Source organism: Postia placenta (assembly GCF_002117355.1).
Source record: "Postia placenta MAD-698-R-SB12 unplaced genomic scaffold POSPLAscaffold_17, whole genome shotgun sequence".
NCBI classification, from domain to species: domain Eukaryota; kingdom Fungi; phylum Basidiomycota; class Agaricomycetes; order Polyporales; family Adustoporiaceae; genus Rhodonia; species Rhodonia placenta.
The window spans coordinates 258371-277034 of NW_020169848.1; the positions used below are offsets into that span (position 1 = coordinate 258371).

At 52.0% G+C, this 18664-nt stretch overlaps 4 protein-coding genes across 4 annotated transcripts; 1 reads left to right on the plus strand and 3 right to left on the minus strand.

The window, feature by feature from the left end:
- Positions 1-2781: 2781 nt before the first annotated feature.
- POSPLADRAFT_1156358 (hypothetical protein) lies at positions 2782-3401 on the minus strand (the record flags this gene model as incomplete). Its single annotated transcript, XM_024487062.1, has 2 exons — positions 2782-3308; positions 3344-3401. 2 exons carry the CDS (start codon positions 3399-3401, stop codon positions 2782-2784), a joined length of 585 nt encoding a protein of 194 aa, XP_024334416.1.
- A 2396-nt stretch (positions 3402-5797) lies between these two features.
- Positions 5798-10456, plus strand: POSPLADRAFT_1174158 (hypothetical protein). The gene is made up of 9 exons (XM_024488277.1): positions 5798-5960; positions 6159-6298; positions 6358-6492; positions 6611-7040; positions 7165-7398; positions 7451-8301; positions 8351-9347; positions 9398-9755; positions 9811-10456. Exons 1-9 carry the CDS (start codon positions 5834-5836, stop codon positions 10025-10027), a joined length of 3489 nt encoding a protein of 1162 aa, XP_024334417.1. The 5' UTR covers positions 5798-5833; the 3' UTR covers positions 10028-10456.
- Positions 10457-10639: 183 nt separating this feature from the next.
- POSPLADRAFT_1155752 (hypothetical protein) lies at positions 10640-11438 on the minus strand (the record flags this gene model as incomplete). Its single annotated transcript, XM_024486979.1, has 4 exons — positions 10640-10800; positions 10857-10904; positions 10969-11089; positions 11130-11438. The coding sequence occupies 4 exons, from the start codon at positions 11436-11438 to the stop codon at positions 10640-10642; spliced, it is 639 nt and encodes a 212-aa protein (XP_024334418.1).
- A 559-nt stretch (positions 11439-11997) lies between these two features.
- POSPLADRAFT_1067742 (hypothetical protein) lies at positions 11998-17975 on the minus strand (the record flags this gene model as incomplete). The annotated part of the gene is made up of 30 exons (XM_024482222.1): positions 11998-12212; positions 12270-12347; positions 12402-12525; positions 12587-12872; positions 12928-12951; positions 13003-13225; positions 13287-13357; positions 13412-13487; positions 13541-13561; positions 13619-13753; positions 13806-14004; positions 14073-14192; positions 14259-14423; positions 14476-14626; positions 14685-14964; positions 15027-15117; positions 15169-15446; positions 15506-15534; positions 15595-15778; positions 15827-15846; positions 15896-15971; positions 16025-16151; positions 16201-16374; positions 16428-16524; positions 16660-16866; positions 17079-17194; positions 17256-17290; positions 17344-17404; positions 17620-17817; positions 17876-17975. The coding sequence occupies 30 exons, from the start codon at positions 17973-17975 to the stop codon at positions 12065-12067; spliced, it is 3894 nt and encodes a 1297-aa protein (XP_024334419.1). The 3' UTR covers positions 11998-12064.
- Positions 17976-18664: the final 689 nt, after the last annotated feature.

Below are 18664 nucleotides of genomic sequence, written 5' to 3' on the forward strand. Positions count from 1 at the left end.
TGTGGTGTACGACTTGCTTCCCGCAGACATACTTACATGTCTTCAATATCAGCTCAGAAGGCATATAGACCATTTCGATATATTCACGGTGAGTGGTGAGATCGGTGTCTGTAACGCTTATTGTCTCAAACTTTGCCCCAATGTGTTCATTTGTATCAACAGGCTAGCTCATATGAAATACTAGTTTGTGAGTCTTTAGAGCTCGCTTGCTCTCATTTGACAATATATCCGCAGCATACAGTACATGCCGTGTCCGATTGCTATGTCGGCAGGGTGACGCGTCTGGCTTCCTCCGTGCCTGACGCCCGTCAGGGCCTACCGTTGTCATGGAACATGACGATATTATTGCAGCCAAGTATTTGTCTGAGCTGCGTTCCATCTGGTCGATGCGGCTGCTCTACGGTTTTGGTGGAAGGGTGCAGAAGCTTTAGATGCCAGACAAACGTCAATTTTTGCGTGTACGTGCAGCCGTGTACTGGGTACAGTTCATGCCTGACTTCCTGTGCTTCCTGTGCAAATACTCGTATACCACACATGAGCAGCGGCGCTATTAGTTAGACCAACTACTCGAATAGCACGTCCATGACTCATGGCCATCTCACCGCACTTCCTTTTAGAACAGACAACAGGAAGCACTCCGCTGGGTATGACTGCGCCGTGGCAAAGATCTGGCCTTCGGCTGTTATGAGGCTATATAGCCGGTGGGCGCGGATGTCGATTCTCGTCTCCTTGCATTTGCAATGGGTGGGTTCATTGATCACTTCGAGATGTCGGCGCAATGCCCCGTTAATGCATCCGCCCGTCCACGTTTGCATTATGCTAATGACTCACGATGGATGATGTGCGGGTATTCATGCCTTTTAGCAAATCGACGATTCATGATAAAAAGCGGTATATTGTCAGAAGATTAGTCCAGTAGATTCGCCAGTGCCTCACGAGGTATTTGTCAAGGTATGAGGAACCCAAGAAGAAGCACAATAATGCTAACAACACCATCAGACGAGGACGAGTAACGACGTGTTTCAAAAGACGTAAATCAAGGTGCACGGTCCGTCATGCGAATGATCCGAATACAACGTGTGCTATACCCGTCATCGAGATGCTCTCGATGAGCCCTGAATCTCATGCCAAGTCGTTGGTGAGAGTCTGGGCCGTCGTACAAGGGTAAAAGCAGCACATTATGAGCTAAGTGCACCGCCATGATGACGCATCGTGGATGTGTGCGCTGATCGCAGTCAAATGGCGTGTCCAACATGCGTGCATTGTGTCTCAACCTGCCCGAAATGACGGCCTTAACCTTTAATCCGAAATTGGTATTATTGGCGGCCTGAAATGCGTATTCAGAGAGATACGTAGATCACATTTATGTTTCATTGGCCAATCGTAGGCGCTCGAGTATTTGGAATCTAACTAAGTTGCTTGCATGTCGTAGCAAGATGGTCTGGTTACAATAAATATTATCTCGGTTTAGACCTGTATGTACACGATCGTCCACAATGTGGACTGCAAACCACCAGAAGACCGTAGAAGAGCGTCCAACCGCATCAACTGCCAAATATAGTAGCAGATAATAGGTCGCCGGGTTCCGGTTTACCTTCGTAGGTTCTGCCAGCCCTGTCTGGACGTACATGGATGGTAGGGGACGGATCTAATGTTCTTGGAAAGTGTATTATACTGCGCAGTGCAGTGTACCATTTTCTATTCGGCAAGGGCGGTGCTCTTCTTTGGGGCCATGCGGGCCGTTAACAGAACACATGCACCATAATCAATATCAAGCGTAAAAGAAGGCGCGACCGCTCTAGGATAAGACGCACAGTACCTGTGCTATGTTATGAAATGCCACGGGCGGTCGCGACCAAGCACATTTAGCCGCCGCAGAACGAGGATCAGCATCTGGTGAGAAAATGACATGGTCAGTTTCCCCGTAAAGTCTGTTTGGAATTATGTTTCATGTAGTGAATTACCTTGTAGCTTTACTTCACCCTGTCTAGACAAAACGAGCCACGTGTCAGCACTTAAAGAAAATGAGTCAAAGTGGACCGACAATGGGCTTCTACGCGAGGCTCTGTTATTGTGAATGCAAGTCATTCATACCGAATTATTCCATGCATCTGGTTATGCATGGAATGTGAAGCTCCGCGATCACCTTCTGCGGGATTCCATGTCCCGACCCGAGCCATCAGTACATACACAGCATTTGACAAAAGGGAAGCAGCATTGCGATGCAAGCTGCGCATGATTTTCTTCGTTTCTGCTGAAAATATGCATGAATAGAACACTAAAAGCGGGAACAAGACTGAGAAGGACGTATCGGGCCTCTAATTTTGCGCACCATTTGTCATAATGCGATGCCGGGGACAAGGATACTCCGGATATGACTCTTCGGAAAATGTACATCTGCAAATGTTTTTCTGTCAATACAGCTCATAGTTTCGAGCTATGCAGTCGAGTCGCCGAGTCGACCTACATGCGTTGCGGCGACAGTATGTCGTTTCTGCATCAGTGATTATCTGATAAGGGATCACGACGGCAAGACGCGCAGATAATCACGCGCCATTGTACTGGATCTAGATCCGTTCAGGCGGCGCTTGTACTTGAACTCTCTGACCATCCCACTCTTGCTCCCACCGGCAGCTGGATACTGTGTGCGGCTACGGGGCTATTGTGTTGTACTGGCCGATTTCAACCACGATGTTGGTTATCTGAGCCAACTAGCTGCCAAGGTGATCTATCGCGGGCTCGAGCTCCACTTCGTTCGTTCATCAAGCTAAGACCGCCTTCTCATGATGAACAGACAGGTCCAAGAGTCACCAGGGCAAGAGACTCCGCGATACCGACTTGTGGGATTGCGCCACCATATATCTTGACACAGACGATGCGCGGATGGCGTCTTGGACACAGGCCGGAAACGCTGAGGATGCTATATAGGGACCTGGTACCTTGGACACTCAATCGGCTTGCATTCAGACACCCTGACAGCCGCGAAGCGTTAGGGCCGCCTGAACGCCCACCAGTGAGCGCCAGCGTGGTTTCGTAGACGCTGCGCCCACTGAGCGAGGGCGCAAAGCCCATCTCTCGCGTACCCACGAGTGAATATCGCGTACTATCCCGACTGCAACGAGGATTCATGATGGCGAATATGATCGCTATCTCGATCTTGCGCCCGTCCACTTTCTCGATCGGTGCGTCATGGGCGCTGGCGCTCGCACTCGGGCGCCAACGCGACGTTGTGCGGCCTGCGTCCTGCAACACGCGACCGTACAGTCGTCGACCACGTTTTTTCATAGACTCTGATATTCGACCTGGATCTTGGATACAACAATCACCCCGCGATCGTACACACGCAGAGCTTGTAATGTGTAAGCGGGAAGGTGGGGGGGGGCAACATGCTGGTTAGGCATGGCGATAGGGGTTCCCCCCGATAATGAAGTGTGTAGGGTACTCTCTCAGGAGACGGGGACTGGGGTTACTAAGAGCACGACGGGGAAGTGATAGGAACGTGCACCGGGAAGCAGGCCCGGGCGGACTGGAACTGGAAGGATATCCTTATGCATGAGGCGCAGATTGCGAGCAGGTTCCCTTCGTTCGGCAAATCTGCGGTTGGTGCGCGAATTGAGCTGTCTTTATAAGAGCAGATGCGATGATGATGCTACGAAGCCTGCCAGATGAAGACATACCCTCCATACTCGTCGAGCGAGCATCATTACATGACACCGAGGCGAAGATCATGGGACTTAATTGATGATCATGGCGGTGGCGGATATGCTCAACGATGCATGGTTTCACGAGGTCGCTCTGGCAGATCGAGATGCATACATACTCGGCTTCGCTGATCAGAAGATATGACTAGAAATAACCTCACCTGTATCTACTGCGCATGAAGCTCGATATTAGGCCCAAAGTCCACGGATTGGCTGCGAATCCCAACAGCCAAGTAGCAGTACTATGTGGTATACATCACGATCACGATGCTGAGAGCTTCGACACAGATGGCTGTGTTCCTGACGAATATCTACTCCTATGGAGGGTGTACTAAGATTCCGAGATGGAGCACCACTCACCGACGTAAATGGCCGAGGATGCTGTCAATGCGCTCCATAAAGTGGCTACTGGAACCGTCATACGGAACAAACGATGCTGACTGACCTCATTCGGGTACAATGGGGCAGCAGATCGATCATGACTTCTGGATCCGCTCTCAGGAGAGCCGAGGAGAAAAGAGAACAGCCTATTAAAAAAGGAGCACACGTACATAAAAGCACATGAGCTGGTATTTATTGTAGGCTGTCCGCCCAGATGGTCTCGGCGCTTCGAGAACAAAAACATGGACTGCGTGCACTGGACTAGAGCAATTTCAAGGATTGGAATGCTTGGGTGAGCATAGCACAGATGTTGAGTCACCATAGGAGAACACATATTGCGGACAGCGGTATGTAGCGGACAGCGACGGTGCGAAAGCCGCGCCTTCCGTTCCTTATTTCGGCAAAGCGCGTGGGGTGCGACTGCCGAATTTAGGCGATCAAGATCGAGCCAGCGGTACGGTGATACTTCCGCCAAGGCGGTAACCGCTGTTGTCTCGACACCAGAGGGTTAGAAGGGCATGAAGTGCAGCTGCACGACGAGAAAGAGACATGGTGTTGCGGCACATGGAGTGGAGGAGGGAGGGGTGCTGGACCGGCGCCGCTTGGAGTGAAACCTTATATGAGCTTGTCTTGGCACCGAGCGAGATCTCATTGACCCGATCTGACGAGGCGGTGCCTTCCACTCGAAACTTCGCCTTAGGGCAACGTTGAAATAAGGCGCGGCCTCCGCACATTCCCTTTCTTAACCCTGTCCATCAGCTATCCTACTAAATGCTGGAATCCTCCTCTGGTGCCCCTCACTTCTTCGCCTCTCCTCTCAGCACACTTGTATCATGTCTCAGTTTCATAGCGGACCAGAAATTCCTTCTATAGTCACCACAGACCTTTCTTCCTCTCTCGATGTTTCTGACGCTCATGACGAGGGGTATCTTCAGCCCTCAATGCCGCATCCGGAATATGGTTCGCCTGGACTGCATGTACATACTCCCAATGACCAGCTCCTGTCGGCGAGCCCGTCGCTCCTCTCGCCATCCCCAATCCTGCGTCCCTTAGCTAGGTCATCTCTGGAAGTGCCATATTCACCAACGCTCTCGCCAACACTGGGGCCACGTTCGCTGTCGCCTTCATACACTGGCTCTGATGCTGGCTCCTCGGTGCATCATGTGCCACCCTCGCCGACTTTGTCCAACCGCTCCTCCGTGCATTTCGCTAGCACACTCGCTCTCAGGGACAACAAGCCCGAACAAAGAGATGGCATCTCCTCTCTCCAGCTCTTGACGCCCAATTACAGCGGCAAGCACCGGCGCAAGGGCAGTGTGGCTAGCTCAATTGGCTCCAGCGAGGGCACCGAACCAGACTCACATTCGCACTTCGGTATGGTGCCAGTAAGCTCCCCGCGTTCCGGAAGCGACTGGCACTCGCTCGCGCCGCCCTCACCGACGCATACTCATTTCGACGGCGGTTCCATCTCCGGTGGGTCGGAATATGATGGCACCACAGTCCGCTCCCGCTCCGGTTCACAGCACAGCCGCGCCAAGCTCCTAGACCATACGTCGGAAGGCCAAAATGCTGCTCACCACGACGACGACCGTAACCCGCTCAAAGACCCGTCTGAGCAAGAAGATGCGGATCTAGCCAGACCTGCTCTCGATCCGTCGGCGGACGAGAACCTTGATGTAAGGCCATTCGAATTCAAGCCCCACAGCCTCGCGGGGCTTGTCGACCCAAAATCGCTGGACGCGCTCGAAAAAATGGGTGGCGTCAAAGGACTGCTCAGGGGCCTTGGTACACACCCGAAGCACGGTCTGTCGGCGCGTGCGCTTGGTCAGCCTGCTGCCGCGCCCAAGCCTTCAGAATCCGCAACTGATCCCAGATCTGGTGCTGGTGGCCAACACGGCGCGGGCGAAGGTGTGAGCCAAAGGCACGACCGACAGCAGCCTGATCCGGGTGGAAATGAGGAACGGGCTGTGCCGGGCATCGTGGTAACTGGTCCGGGGAGTGACGACAGTTCCAGCTATGCGGGGATGCCCAGTATCCAGGGGGAGTCCCAGTCCGAAACGGCATCGGAACACATAGACGGCGACTTCCACGACGGGCCCACGTACGACGTGAGCATGGACGAGAGGCGGCGCATATATGGAGCAAATGTGCTCCCAACGCGAAAAACTAAGAGTTTGTTGCAACTGATGTGGTTAGCGCTCAAGGACAAAGTCTTGGTGCGTAACGGAAAATATGCCCTCACAAGGCGTGTGCTTACTTACGTATGGGCGCGCAGGTGTTACTGAGCATCGCGGCAGTTGTGTCCCTCGCACTGGGATTCTTCCAGGACTTTGGGACACCTAGACCGCCGGGCGAGCCCCCCGTAGACTGGGTGGAAGGTGTCGCAATCATTGTCGCGATTCTCATAGTCGTGCGTACACCCTTTCTCGTGGACGCCCCGGTACTGATCAGCTCGAACTTGTACACTTGCCTATTTGGGAAATTCGGCAAATCCCGGGTGCGCATCGGAATCTGGTCGCCGCATGCAGGTCCTCGTTGGTTCCATCAACGATTGGCAGAAGGAACGGCAATTCCAAACACTGAACGAGAAGAAGGAAGAGCGTGGCGTGAAGGTTATCCGCGCGGGTGTCGAGCGCGTGATTGATGTGCACGAGGTCGTTGTGGGCGATGTCGCGCTTCTGGAGCCGGGCGAGATCGTTCCGTGCGACGGGGTGTTTTTGGGCGGGCATAATGTCCGATGCGATGAGTCCGGCGCAACGGGTGAGAGCGATGCGATAAGGAAGGTGGATTATGACGAGGCGATGCGAATACACGGGGAGCACGGCGACGAAGAGCATGGACCTGGGCATGCGGGCGCTGATTGCTTCGTGGTGAGTGGTGCCAAGGTCTTGGAAGGCTACGGCAGCTACGTGGTCATCGCGGTTGGTCCAAGGTCATTCAACGGGCGTATCATGATGGGTGAGTTCTAAGTCTTTCATATTCCCTCTACCGCTCCACCGTCGACTTCTACTATTGAGCGTGCCATCAGCACGTGGCTTATTAAATCACGCTAATGGGCTTTTACTGAATGATTCATCTACAGCGCTCCGCGGCGACACGGAGAACACTCCCTTGCAGCTGAAGCTCAACGACCTCGCGGAGTTGATTGCGAAAGTTGGCAGCGCGGCCGGAATCCTGCTTTTCACGGCGCTTATGATTCGATTCTTTGTTCAATTGGGGACCAACGAGCCCCCGCGTACCGCGAACCAGAAAGGCATCGCGTTCGTTCAGATCCTGATCATCTCGGTGACCCTGATCGTCGTCGCTGTCCCTGAAGGTGCGGATTTAGTGCGGCGAACGAAATAAAAAGCTTATCTCGAGATCTGCAGGTCTGCCTCTGGCGGTGACGCTTGCGTTGGCTTTTGCCACGAAACGCATGACGAAGGAGAACCTCCTTGTGCGCGTTCTCGGTTCGTGCGAGACCATGGCGAATGCGAGCGTGGTCTGTACGGACAAGACGGGAACGCTCACGCAGAACGTCATGACGATCGTGGCCGGCGCCGTCGGCATCCACTGCAAGTTCGTGCGCAAGCTTGAGGAAAACAGAGCCCGATCCAATGTGCATGGCGATGAGGGAGACGAGGATAGGCCACAGGCCGGTCCGAGTCGTCCCAGCCGCAGCGGAAAGCATACGGAGGACTTCTCGATCGACCAGAACCAAATCAACGACGTTTTCTCCCCGCAATTGTGTGAGTTGTTCAACGAGGCAATAGCGGTCAACTCTACGGCATTCGAGGACACGGATCCGGAGACTGGTGAACTGGTCTTTGTGGGCAGCAAAACGGAGATGGCGCTTCTCAAATTCGCCAAGGAGAATGGCTGGGCAGACTACAAGGTCACCCGGGACGCTGCGGATATCGTGCAAATGATGCCTTTTTCAAGCAAGCGTAAGGCGATGGGTGTCGTCGTTCGGATGAAGGACGGGAGGTACCGGATCTACCTCAAGGGCGCAAGTGAGATACTGTCGAAGAAGTGCACTCGATATGTCGTGGTCAAGTCCGATGGCACAACGAAGGCTGGCCAGAACGTAGAGACGGCGGAGATCGACGACCTAGCAAGCGATAATATTTCGCGGACAATCATTTTCTACGCGAACCAGATGCTACGGACAATTTCTGTGTGCTATCGTGACTTCGAGACCTGGCCGCCTGCGGGTGCTAGCTACACCGCGGAAGACGAGGTAAGCTTACTGGATACCGCGGTCAGAGCTCTCGGTGACGCGTTTATAGGTTGAGTACGACGATCTAGCACAAGACCTCACTCTCATTGCCATCACTGGCCTCGAGGATCCCCTCCGTGAGGGTGTCCGAGAGGCCGTTTCCGACTGTCGGAAGGCTGGCGTCAGCGTCAAGATGTGCACCGGCGACAATGTCCTAACCGCGCGATCTATCGCGGCACAGTGTGGCATTTTCACGGCAGGCGGTATAATTATGGAAGGACCTGCCTTCAGGTCCCTCAGCTCGAATGAGCTGCTTGAAGTCGTGCCACGCCTTCAGGTCCTCGCACGTTCTTCACCTGATGACAAGAAACTACTCGTGGAGAAGCTCCGCGAGCTTGGTGAGATTGTCGGTGTAACGGGTGATGGCACGAACGACGGCCCAGCGCTCAAGACGGCCGACGTGGGGTTCTCTATGGGCATCTCTGGAACCGAAGTTGCAAAGGAAGCGTCGGACATTATTCTCATGGACGACAACTTTGCGTCGATTGTGAAAGCCATCATGTGGGGGCGGTGCGTCAACGATGCGGTACGCAAGTTTCTGCAGTTCCAAATATCCACAAATGTTACTGCTGTCGTGGTGACGTTTGTGTCTGCTATCGCGTCTGCGTCGGAGACTTCAGTGCTATCTGCTGTTCAACTCCTATGGATTAACATCATCATGGACACCTTCGCTGCGCTAGCTCTGGCAACCGATCCTGCTTCGCCCGCGCTTCTGGACCGCAAACCAGAGAAGAAGACCTCACCGCTATTCACCGCGGATATGTATAAGCAAATCGTCGGGCAATCTATTTATCAAATCATCATCGTGCTTATCTTCCATTTCCTGGGCAATCGCATTCTGCGGTTCGACCCGAACACGAATGCGTCTGTTGTGCAGACGTTAGTGTTCAATATTTTCGTCTTCGCCCAGATTGCGAACTCGGTGAACTGTCGCCGACTAGACAATCGTCTAAATATTTTCGAAGGCATTACTCGAAACTACTATTTCATGGGTATCACTTTCATCGGTGCGTCCATAATTGCCGGTAGGATGGTCGAGTACTGAAGTCCTTTACAGAGATCGCGGTCCAGGTGCTCATCGTTTTTGTGGGCGGTGCTGCATTCCAGGTTACTCGCATTGGCGGTGCTGAGTGGGGTATTGGGCTTGCCCTTGGCATCGTCTCGATACCTCTTGGTGCTCTCATCCGTTGCATCCCGAATGGACCAGTAGAGCGCGCACTGATCGCCATGCGGATACACTCCAATCCCGAAGTCCTGCCTACGGTCAGACCAGACAACGAGTGGAACGCGGCCATTGATCTCGTCAAGGACAACCTCAGTACATTTGCCCATGTTCGTGGCGGCCGTATGCGTGCTTCATCATACGTGGGCAAGAGCCGCAAGGCTCGGCCTCTACCCGAGACTCGTATGCCTTTGTAAGTTGTTCGTTGACTTTGTATCATCGGCCTTCCGACTGATCGTCACGTGCAGGTCTTCAATCATGACGATGGTCCCGACACTTGTCGCATCTTCAATTGGCTCTGCTGGCTGGACGCCTCATACTCCGAACGGTCTGTCGGATCCCGCGCATTTCGACCCGTCCAAGTCATCGGCGGCGCTGTGGGAAGGACGGCTACAAATACACCCTGACACAAGGCCAGACGACCCCGCTTTGCGCAGATGGGGGTCCTCCGCTCAGTCAAACTAATCGCATGGTCCTGCTTCGCATCCTCACATGAACACTCTTGTTGCACATCACTGTATCACTACAACTGCACACTCACGTACCTGTCAGACGCTTGATACACGTCCGGCTTCTACATCACGCCAATTCCTCCGACCCGCATGACATACTTCATGACCTCTTTGACCTGCTCTGTTCCCGCATATACTCTATCATGTGGTTTTGATGTACTTAATCGGCCTTATTCATTCAGGCCGTGACGTCGACGAGAACGTAATGACCCGCACGACTTCCTTGCCCCTGACATTACATTTCGAGCTTCATACATACGCAGAAATAATGCTTCTTCATGTTCATTATTCTTATTTGTCCCCTCTTCGTCACCGTGGATGTTGATAGACTACGACACATGTGCCTGCTATAATGCACAATAGAGCTAGTGTGTTTGTTCGATGTGCCTCCCCGTGTGCCTCCAAATCACACTAATGTTCGGACGCGTCATGGAATTCCCATATGATCAAGGCGTAATGCATGACGCGACGCGCATCATGTGGCTAAATGATTAGTTTGTCCGGCACTCCATCCACGACAAGGGCTTCACCAGCGATGCAGCTAGGAAGTAGGTAGGCAGGAGTGTCAGAATATACCACTGCTTTTTATCAAGCCTGCCCAACTCCGCCCGATGTAATTCGAATAGGTGCCGACGTCATGTATCGCGGACTCGACTCTCTGTGAGGAATGCAGCAGACTCTCTAGGAACTCATATGCCGTCTTGGGGGAGGTGAGTTGGTGTAGCTCTGCAATAAATTAGTCAGGAACGATCCCTTAGAGACCCGTGCCTTCGGATTCTCACCCGCTGCAGTATAGATGGCTGCCACGGACGCGCGGCGTGCATACCAGGCTGGCTAAAGACGTGCGAATCAGCAACCCACGACACAGCCTCTCTGCGACAGAATGACGTACACCTATGCTCGTGTCACCAACTACATGACACGCTTCATCAGCTACATGGGCAGCGTGGTGAAGAACTGGCCTGGGATCAACAGGAGGTAGACCTGAGGTCGGGGAGACGAGTAATGCATATGCCTGCGCGAGTCAGGTACAATCACTCTTCGACAGATACGACATTACATGCCTCCGGTAAGTACCCGAGAACAGGCTCGTTGCATCGTAACCGCGTGCTTAACACGTCCTTGATGACTGGTGACGGTGCGGAGCGCATTTGCAAACGCGCGTCGTCTAGCCAGGCGTTTATGAGCGTTCTGCGCGCGTGGTCACCGTCCCCAAAGAGAGCTGATACAGCGGCCTCAGAAAGAGGTTCCGGGTGAGGCTCAGGGAGAGACAGGGCTGAGCGAGCCAATGCTTCTCGAGTGAATCCATGTGTTTTCACTATTGGAAAAGCACACTTGAGCAACTGCGCGCGTCTCGAATACATCTCAGACAGATGCCCCAACAAGGATTTAGAGTGTTACACCCACCGAGACATGCTAACTCAGACCAGTGCTTCAGCCAGACTCGTTGCAGAGTAGTGCCAGTTCAGCGCTCGGAGCCTCAGGCTTTTGTCAGTGATTGCCGCCTTAAGCTATGACGCAACCATGTGACCGTGAATACCATTACAATATTCACAGTCGTCAAATTCACCAGCCTGCCCAATCAATTCCATACACTTTACGCCGGATGCCTTTTTTTTGACATCGCTTCAAGGATTTCACCCTTTAGCGGCTGCGTCGCAGTCCTGCAATGGTCAACAGTGTTATACCAGTGGCCCCACCGCATGTTTTAAGCAAGTATAGTGCTAGTCGTTTTACGCAAGGCAGATCGAGGACGCGTCCCTCCGATAGCGGAGGAAGCGAATGCGATGGCTCAAGAGGTGTACTAACGCAGACTTTGTAGTGCTGGCTGTGCTGGTCGTGCAACCCGGCGCTCACCCACTCCAAACGGCGGATGCGAGTATTCGCCACATACTGTAAGAGCCCAAACATTTATGATAGCCTATGTAAGCGTGATTAGATATTGGCTACGGTATGGATGCGTAGGATTTGTCAGTCTTGTACACGGTTCTCAATCCAGAGACCTGCGGCCCAGCAAGGTCGTGATCTCGCGGTGCTCCTTCAACCACCTCGGGAATGTGACCTCCTCTGACTTCCCTTCTGTCTCCTTCATTTCGATGAGATAGTTCGCGAACACGATTAAAGTACCGTAGCGATACCTGTGTGGAATAAATAAGGTCAATATGATGAAAGGCTCGGTTGCACGGATCACCTACAAGTAGTTGACCCCGATGTCCATGAGCTTGCGTTGCTTGGCGCTTCCTTTCTCACAAGCGTTTACCTTGAGTCGATAGCTGCACAATACAGGTCAACAACGCATTTGCCTCCAGAAGCATGAGTATACGTACTCGTAAATTGCCTTGCGCAAGTTTTGCACGTCTTGCATAAGGTCAACAGCGCGATCCGTCAAGCGTTTCGCCATCTTGCCGTGCGAGAGCACTCCAACAAGCTGGAGGATCGTCTTGTATTCTCCTGTGATACAACTTATTGATTAGAAAACAGGATCAAGCATATATAGGCTTGGTACGCGCACCCTGCAAATATGCCTCTTCTTCTGACGGGCCATCAATCATATCATACTGCTCGAGGCCACCCTGGTTTTCTTCTTCTGCATGCGGTAACAACGCAGATGTCTCCAGATCGTGGTTCCACTTCATTGTCGTAGCGATCAAGCAAGCAGTGACCATGCCGGTGGTCGTTCGGCCCCGGCCCATCTGACAATTGAAGATAAAATCGCCCGCCTCTCCTGAAACCAGGCCAGATCGGACACGATCAACAAGCTGCGAAAGTGCAGCAGGGAGCGGCGCTTGTTCGTCGGTCTATCAGACAAGCTCAGTACGTGTAACATGTATGCGTGCTGAACAAAGTTCTTACCACAGCAACGCGGTCGTAGTTCACCTGGAGAATACTGATCAGACAGGTTCATGCCAAAGCCAGTCCATCGCATACCTTGTACCCTTCCTTGGCCATGAGGTCGTAGACATCTCTGGGGGTCATGATATCGTCTTCGGTAACATCTTCCCAGATAGGGATAATCGAGAAAACGCCTGGACGCTCCTCTACTTCGTCGTGCAGGAGGATTCGGCCACCTCCAGCTCGCACCTCCTGTATCACGTCTCGCTTGAGGCTCTCTTCCATGGCCTCCACCATGCTTGTGGTAACACCAGTCGCCCTGAATAGATGATCGCGTTAGACCGGATAGATACATCGATAGCTGCACACCGATTCCTCACTCGACATTCTCAAGGGGTTTATTCACAAGCCGCAGCACATGGGGTCGGCCTGCAACATAAATGACTGGTTCCTACAGCGCAAAATGTCAACATGGAACACCGCAGCCCCGGATACAGGGACTCACCTCCCTAAGGGAGGTCCAGTAAACCATATTACTGCCATTGGGATGAGCGTTGACTCGAGTTAATGCCCGTCTCAAACTGAAGAGGAACGCCATAAATATTTGGGCCACGGATGTAAGACATATACTTACCCTTGCACTGTCGGCATGCCGCTATACGTGCGTCTTATTAGCCACTGCGCTGATGAATTATAAGGAAGAAACTCTTGCCTTCCACAGATCCACTTTCCGTCGTCCGCCGTCTCTGGTGCAAATTCTGCGTCGCCCGAGGGTGATGACGTACCCGACGATACAAGGCGCAGACTTAAGGGGACACGTCGGAAGTTAGGCGCGCCCTCAATTCGCCTAGAGTGTTATCAGATTTAAAACTTCTGACGATATGATACCTTGAACTTACTCAGACAGACTCATTTTTTGCAGGTTGGAGAAAAAGTCGCTCTTCAAAATTGTAGATGCTGAGAGAATACTCCCAGCACGATTGACAACGATCCTCTTGACTTCATCTGGAGCAACGCCCTCGGTAGCATCAACGCGCTCAAGGGGTTTCAGAGTGTTCATGTCGTCAGTTACCAGCTCCTTTTCGAATGTCTTGATGACTGAGGCGTTGACATTAGACGTATACGTGAGCGGACTAGCACTGCCAGCGAGATGGAGGTGTACAAACCTGGTCGTCCTTCAACGAAAGACTCGAAGCTCTCGAAGGTACGCATAGTGTCTGGTTCTATAGATTGCAAATAGGCCTGGAAAATGATCAACTCGAAGTACCGCCTGAGGTACTGTAAGCCTGTGCATTGGAAACGATGCTATCAGCAAATGAGCTAATACTCTATTATGTAGAGGTCAGACAGGCCTTTGTGCGCCCACTGTCTGCGCTGCCACTCGTCCGTTGCCTGTTCCGCGCGGGATCTGGCATCTTCGATAGAGTCCCGTAGATTCACGACTTGCGCGCATTGATCAATAGCGTTGTCGACTATGTTCTTCACAGCAGGGCCTTTGCGAATTACACGTAAAAGGTCTGATGAATTCAGAGTTAACATTGACGCCATTGTCAATCCGGAGCGACTCACTATTGATCACTTGGTAGGATTGGCGTCGTGCGGGATGTTCATTGTCCCCATCATCAGTCATAGCCAACGAACGTCCGAGTCTATGGGGTGACCGTGATGTCCTTGACTTGGCACCATTCTGTAGCCACTGTTGAATCAGAACGAGGATCACCTGATGTGGTGTAGTCAGCGCCGTGCTCGGTTCACTCAGGAGACTGAAAAACGCTTACGGCTGTCATAGTACTTCTGCCACGTCCGAGTTGGCAGTTGATCATGATAGGAGAACCCGTCGCATTGCTTCTGATGACAATGTCGATGAGTTCGCTAAGATCGCTGAAATCTGGTGGTCGCTCCGCTGTAATGGGTATACGAGTATAAACAAACTCGGTATCGTCATCGATGTGTCGGCGAGCGGCCATGATGTCCTTCAACACACAAACATTCTCACTCTGTACCTCTTCCCAGACAGGGACAACAGAACCATCAGGTGTTTCCGTGTGCAACAGGAGTCTACAAGGCATACATCAGCGGCATTCTTCCTGTGGGCGGGTAGAATACTACATCCTACGCACCTTCCTCCGAACTGATTGAGTTCTGATATCACATCGTCACGAAGACGTTCCTCCAATACCTCCAACCGCGAGGCAGATATGCCTCCGTAGTCTGCGGACTCATCATGAACATTGTTCGTCATCCATATGAAAACGCGCGCACCTTTCATATTTCTTAACGTGAATCGCTCGCGTCGCAAGCAGTACGGAGCTCCATTTATATACACAATCGGTTCTTCGCGCAGCGCAAGCCATAGAATTCGGTTGGCAGATGAATGCGCATTGCGCACTCGAGCGACCACTTCATCAATGGCATCTAGGGTTGGTTGTCCGAGTGCGTAGATCTTGGTGCCTGGAATATTGCGGAAATTGATCGCCCCACGCACGCCATTGGAGACTTGGAGTGATTGACTGAGCCATTGGTCTGACTTGAGTAAGGTGCTATAGGAGGTCACATGAACTTGACTTGGTGAACGTGAATGGCCTTCGTCAATACGTACCCCTCTCGTAAGATAATCCCACTACGATTCTGGATATGTGGACCAATGTCAGTTACAATTGGGTTGTACTGCGAGAATTGCGGCTTTACCCTGATGACGTGATCCGAATACTCGTCGCCCAGAATCTGCCCTCCGGCAATGGCAACGTCATTCCGCTGCCCGGGAACCAGTGCCTGATCCTCCGAACCCGACTTGGACAAGTTTGAAAGGTCGTTGATGGGCGCAAAGACATTTAATCGAGATCCATATGACTTGCGCAGGAACATCACTTGGCTAACGCGTGTGGTCAGCAAGGAATCTGCATACTAGGGTCAGACTTACTTCCAGATTTCTGTCCTCGCCTAGTAATGGTGAGCTACGAGTCAAAGGGGGTGGTGGTAAACAGCGCACCTTCAGCCAACCTGAGAACGTCTGAGTGGTTTCATGCTGTGAGTCTATGTACTCGGCGAATGCTATCGCAAAGAAGCTGCACTTGTAATCAGTGTGGCTGCTCTAATGTCGGGTTGAGACCTCACGCACTACTTCTCGAGGGACCGAACCGCCTTATTCAAGAAGCCCTCACGCTCGACCTCGCCCATCGTAGTTGTCAAGGAATACTTGATTCGATTCACGAAGATGTCTTCCCTCAAATTTGTGACGTGATCACCTACGAGGCTGGGTCAGCCATGAATGAAAGACTCCAAAACAGTACGCACACGTATCGATGATTCGGTCGACAAGCTTTTTCGACTTGAGACCATGATCCAGGCAGCCCAGCAAGCTCAATATCACACCATAGTTCCCCATATGCGCTTTGCGTAGGCTCTCAAGGAGCGTAGGCTGTGTCAAAAGAAGTTCTATAACAGTTTGAGAGCTGGCCGGCTCAAGGCCTGTGTGATCGCAATCCAGGTCAGCGCAGAAAAGACACAAAATACGTACGCACATTGTTGCAGAATGGATGTAATACGCAGGAGCGACCTGTTGAGGTCTTGCTGCATGCTTACCTGCTCGAGTGCTTGTTGCAGCTTGGGACTTGAAACCTATATATGGCGTTTCAACCCAACCTCCTACGACACATCAAACAATGCGCATATATGCACCTGACCGGTTCCGTTCTGCAGAAGAAAGACCGATTTTAATTGAGGCGACCATGAACGACGCTGATGTTCGCTCACTAGACTGCTACCGTTCTTTGGCACGACCGTCTTACTGACGTAAGGGTCGTCCAAGCCCTTCGAAATAAGCTGTTTCCTACGGATGATGCATGCCGCAACCATTGCGAATGTGGTCCGAACAGCACCCATACCGCAGTTAAAAACAAGCGCAGTGGTCAGAGGGTCCGTCTCTTTGATGACACGGAGATACGCGTCAAGGTAGTTATCCTGTGTGATTCAGGTCAACGGTAGGTTTGTGTCTAGAATCGGCGAGTAAGTGCATGTATGCGTACCTCTATCGGGCGTTCGGGTGAAATGGGAATTCTAGGCATGTCGTGAGAACGAGACCGCTTCGTGTGAGGATAGTTGTTTACCTGTGGTACTGTATACGTTGTTGCATTGAGAAATCATAGAAGACGTCAGATGTGAATCGTACATACCTCCACGTTCCAATCATCACGCCTCATGTTTTCCATCAGTTCACGAGTGGTCCGCACATTTGCGGAGTCAACAGCAGTCCACGTAGGTAGGATAGCTCCTTCTCCTGCATCCGAAGCTTCCATCGCGGACCCATTATGAGTCCTTTGCAGTTAATTGCAGATAAATGTTTTTCTAACCAATCTCGTTGTGAGTCAGGATCAATCCGCCAAATCTACGAGTCCCAGAGGATCAGTAATAGGTGCTTTTGACGGCAATCACGCTCACTTGTTAGCCTCGAGGAGTATGTCATTCTTCAAGCGCATTTCTATGGCCTCCAGATTCTCAGCTCTATCGGACAGCTTCAGAGGGCGTCTGGGTTCGGAAGCGTCCCGAAGGACGAAGGGGCGACCAGATATATAAACTGGAATAAGAATGATTAACGATTCGTACCATGGAAATAGTATGTGCATCGGGACTTTTGGAACTCGTTTCAACAGTCCCAGGGGGGTTCTGTTCTTTTGCACTCTCGTCTCACATCAATTTTGATTAAACCTAGCATACCTATAGGTTCTTCACGAGTACAGAACCACACCACATGAGTTGGGTTGGTTATGTTCGGTCTACACCTTAGTACTGAAAGAATTCCACGCAGCCCTTGAGTCCGCGGCTGAGCAACACCGAATACATTCAGATTGCTGTTCCTCGGTGCTCGGAAATTGGGTGCTCCGTGAACGTTCAAATCCAGATCAAGTGCACGACCTGTTACACCATAGTTTCAGCACATGTCTTACAGGTGCCCCATTAGCCAGAAACCTGCCTGAGGGGTAATGGTCTGTCTTCAAAATGAAGCCTCGAGAGAGAACGCTTCCGGTTCGTGTCTTCACGACAGAGGGCCCAGATCGTTGGAGCTGTGGCATTATGTCTAGCGGTGCACTTCCGTAAAGACCTGAAGAGTTCGAGCGCTGTTGGCCTTCACTCGGAGGCCTGTGCAGAAGCGAGTGTGTGCCAACAATACGAATACGAGACGTCATAAGTGAGTGGGGCTCGCCGGGGTCTGGGGGCGCAGAGGAGGGGCGTCCATTCTCCAGATGATCATCTGGGGAAGGTGTCAAAGATTGTTTAGGAGTGGACATATAGGCGTTCAAGGAAGATAAAAAGTCGCATAAACTGGAGGCGTAGCGGTGTCAAAATACACATTTTGCCCAGGCGAGGTGTGGTCACGCGCGCGCTACATGCCTTTCGCCGATCAAAGACGATCGGTCCAAGTCGAGGATCAGTCAATTTCAGTCTCTAGCCCCATAGGTGCGCAAATACTTTGAGGCGTATCACTACTGCATCATGTGTTGTATTGTAAGATTTACAGTAATCATTTTGAGATTCGCCCCTCACTTCTCGTAAAGAAAGTCGGATATGAGGTCTATCTGATTAGCGTTGGACGATCGGCTTCAATAAGCTATGGGATGATCTGCAGCGACTAGAACATGCAAGCGGATTGCCCTGCAGCATATCTGTCAAATCAGCTATAGGGGTCACCGGTCAACGATGGGCGGCGGACAAAACGAAAGTCATACTGGTGCGAGAATACATCATAGCCAGGGTAAGAGAA

Excerpts from the sequence above, each read along its gene's own strand:
- POSPLADRAFT_1174158 (XM_024488277.1), top strand. The coding sequence starts at position 5,834 with ATGGGTGGCGTCAAAGGACTGCTCAGGGGCCTTGGTACACACCCGAAG. Across the intron at positions 6,299-6,357 it reads CGCTCAAGGACAAAGTCTTG|GTGTTACTGAGCATCGCGGC; the intron begins GTGCGTAACGGA and ends ATGGGCGCGCAG. Across the intron at positions 7,041-7,164 it reads CAACGGGCGTATCATGATGG|CGCTCCGCGGCGACACGGAG; the intron begins GTGAGTTCTAAG and ends ATTCATCTACAG.